General features: G+C 37.7%; 1 protein-coding gene across 10 annotated transcripts in view; it reads right to left on the bottom strand.

Annotated features, from left to right (window-relative positions):
- LOC106871672 (peripheral plasma membrane protein CASK) overlaps positions 1-3026 on the bottom strand; it is a 516651-nt gene that overhangs the window by 11814 nt on the left and 501811 nt on the right. For all 10 annotated transcript variants that reach the window (XM_052974602.1, XM_052974597.1, XM_052974599.1 and 7 more), the window contains one exon: positions 2888-2968. In XM_052974602.1, coding sequence (XP_052830562.1) covers positions 2888-2968 — 81 coding nt within the window. The remainder of the gene's footprint in view (positions 1-2887; positions 2969-3026) is intronic.

Raw genomic sequence — 3026 nt, 5'->3', positions numbered from 1 at the left:
ATACATATATATATATATATGATTGACTGCTAGCTCCAAAAGTTGCTTTTATGCTCCCTCTGTTTATTTCCTTGTGCTCCTTTCTGTTGAAGAGCTGAGGCTCGAAACGTAGTCTTTTGTTTTTCTATAAATTTCAACTATATATACATATATGGGATACCAGCTTGTATTAAATGGAGGTTACTATCTTTTGGCTCTATTACACTTTTCTGCAGTGCCATGCAGTGTGTCTGCTGTCACTGATTTTCAGTTTCTTTTAGACCATGCTGCATATTGTTTTCCCATTTTTACACTGTCGGGGATAGCTGTATCCATCCTAACTGAGTAAGGACAGTGTTGGTAGGAGGATATGAACCGGGTATACTGCAGTCAGTGAAATAATGATGTGCCATTGTGATGTGAAGTTTGAAGTGAGTACCATAACTAGCTGTTGGGGCCAGTGAGACCCAGTGAGAATATTACCTTTTCTTTTTGTGCAGTTTCAGGTAAATCAGCCCTGATGGAACCTGTCTGTCAGTATGTCACTTTCTCTCTCTCACTAACCAATATCCAGAGAAGTTAAACTCATTTAAACACTTGTCAAATTGATAGTCCTCCCACTGCTTTCAGTAGTTCACAGATTATGTGTGCTGTCGAAAGTGTTGGATGAACATTCAGTCAACTCCTGCATCTACATCCCACACAGTGCGGCCTTGACAGCTTTACAAAGCATTGCAGTAGGCCCTATAATAATTATCTATTGACGACCAGCTTAGATTAGCATTGAGCCCCTGCACTTGTGGTGCCCCTGGGTAACTGCCCAGCATGACCATATTTTAAGATAGCAATGATTCTTTGACATCCACGATGCAAGATGACAGTTTTACTTGTTAACATAAATTTGCAACAGAAAGCTTTTGTACATGCAAAGGTCATCTTTACACAGTAAAGAATTGGAGGCTAGCATGAGTAACTTTCAAGATCGTTTGGGGTTTTTTCACCTAAGATTACATTCCTCAATCTTCTGTGTATCAATACTCAACGTATCCTCATTCAAAGTCCATCCTGAAATCTACCATACCATTTATTTATGGTCCAATTACTCCAGTACTTCTAAAGAATGAGACAAATTCTTCAGTGGATAACAGACATGAGATAATTTCCTCAGACAATCCAGTGCTTCTTTTTAAGAACCTGATAAAATGAGGAATGTAGAATGTAGTCTTCCTAACCAGGAGTATAATAAAATACCTGCACTGAATTTGAATCCTCGCCTGTCTGCCTCTGTCTACTTAATCAAATCTCCCACCAAAGTCCAGTTTTCTGCTAGGTTTCTCTCTGTTCTAAATGTTACATGTCTTCACTTTTCTACCACTTTAATGAAGACAAAGACACACAGACAGACTGAACACTAAATATGCCTTCCACATAGGAAACCATCTTTATTATTATCATCATATATCTAGAAGGTGCTAGGTAGAGCACTAGGTACCAGTAATTAACAACGGAATGAGATTTAGAAAGTAGGGTACACTAATGTCTGTGTGGCTGACATCAGGAAGGAGGGTGAGCCAGAGGCTCCATGCCTTCCCATCACCTCTTTCCAGTCAAATGGAGAGCACCCCATCTATGTGCTCCCTATTTCCACCATTGTCATTTTGGTATTGAGTCAAACAATTTCGTCATAGCCTGTGGCCTTAGAAACTTGTGCTTTAATTACTGTAGCTTGGCATTAAAGTTGAAATAATGTATTTTTCCGTGAAGCTTATTTTGAAGATTTTGAGTAGGGACTGTTTCAAAGAATTAAGGTAAACATAGAAAAGAAGTGGAGGAATAGTTTGCATATTTTTTTTAGATTTTTGTGTATTTTCTTTTAACATTTAAAAATATTGCTTTGAAAGTCATGAAAGAGAAGAAAAAAATCATTCCAGTTTGAGGATAAAAATCTGTGATGGTGACTTGTCTCTTCACTACATAACCATGTTAAATGTCATTGGCAAACAGCATCAATTCACTTACATGTAGTGGGGCATCACTGAGAGATGGTGGGGCAATAAAGACAATGAAGGGAGCAAACTCAGCCGTACGTAAAGCTTTCAGATCCTGGAAAAAATGAAATCAGGACAATGCCATGCATTTTAATACTAAAGTTAAAAGGTGGGGAGGTTTAGCTAGAAGCCATCAAGCAGAAATTAGAAATCACAGCTGTGCATGCAGAGTCAGCAATGGTTTGTTCCTCGGTGATTTTTTTGTATTTGGTTTTGTTGTTTGCCTTCTTACCTACAAGAAAATATATTTGTATTTTCTTACCTGAGAAAAATAGGCTGGATAGAATATGATACACATATCCATTACCTTCACCCGTCACGCTCTCTCCAGAAGAAACTAATACCAGACCAGAATATTCATGCAAATCTTCAAACAACACTTCAAAGAAATTGTCTAACATCAAAATAGCGTAAATTCTTTTTAAAGGAATGAAAAAGTTTGGTTTCGTTTTTTGAAGCCAAAACTGTTCAGTAATTTATGTATGCACACATAAGTGTGTGGGTGGATGCATGTGTGTGTGTGTGTATTTATAACACACACACACACCCATTTTGGATGTATTTCATTATAACATTAATTAAAAAAATTTTTTTTTAACAAAACGGAAACATTAGAGAATTGAATGACAGCATATTTCCAATGAAGAAGATTCTAGACACAAGAATAAGCTGGCGGTAAGCAGCAAAAAACTAAATAAGGAGCAATAGGGGTTACAAAAGAAAAAGAAACTAAGGTTTTACACGCACACACACACACATGTAAACACAGAAGGGTTTGAGGTCAGCTGAAGACAGAAAAAGCAATGGGTTGAAGAAGGTTAATATGAGGCATGACACGATGACACCGGATCAAATTTTACCTCAGTCACAGCTGGTATCGTAGGGGCTGCTATGAATACCACAAAGGGAGAGAATTCTGCTGTTCGCAACACCTTTACTGCCTGAAAAAAATGACAAGCACAAAAATATGTATAAATGTTAGTTTATGGGGGGGGGGGG

The sequence above is a fragment of the Octopus bimaculoides genome, chromosome 18 (genome assembly GCF_001194135.2).
Source record: "Octopus bimaculoides isolate UCB-OBI-ISO-001 chromosome 18, ASM119413v2, whole genome shotgun sequence".
Lineage (NCBI taxonomy): Eukaryota > Metazoa > Mollusca > Cephalopoda > Octopoda > Octopodidae > Octopus > Octopus bimaculoides.
This window is presented reverse-complemented; position numbering and strand designations above follow the sequence as displayed.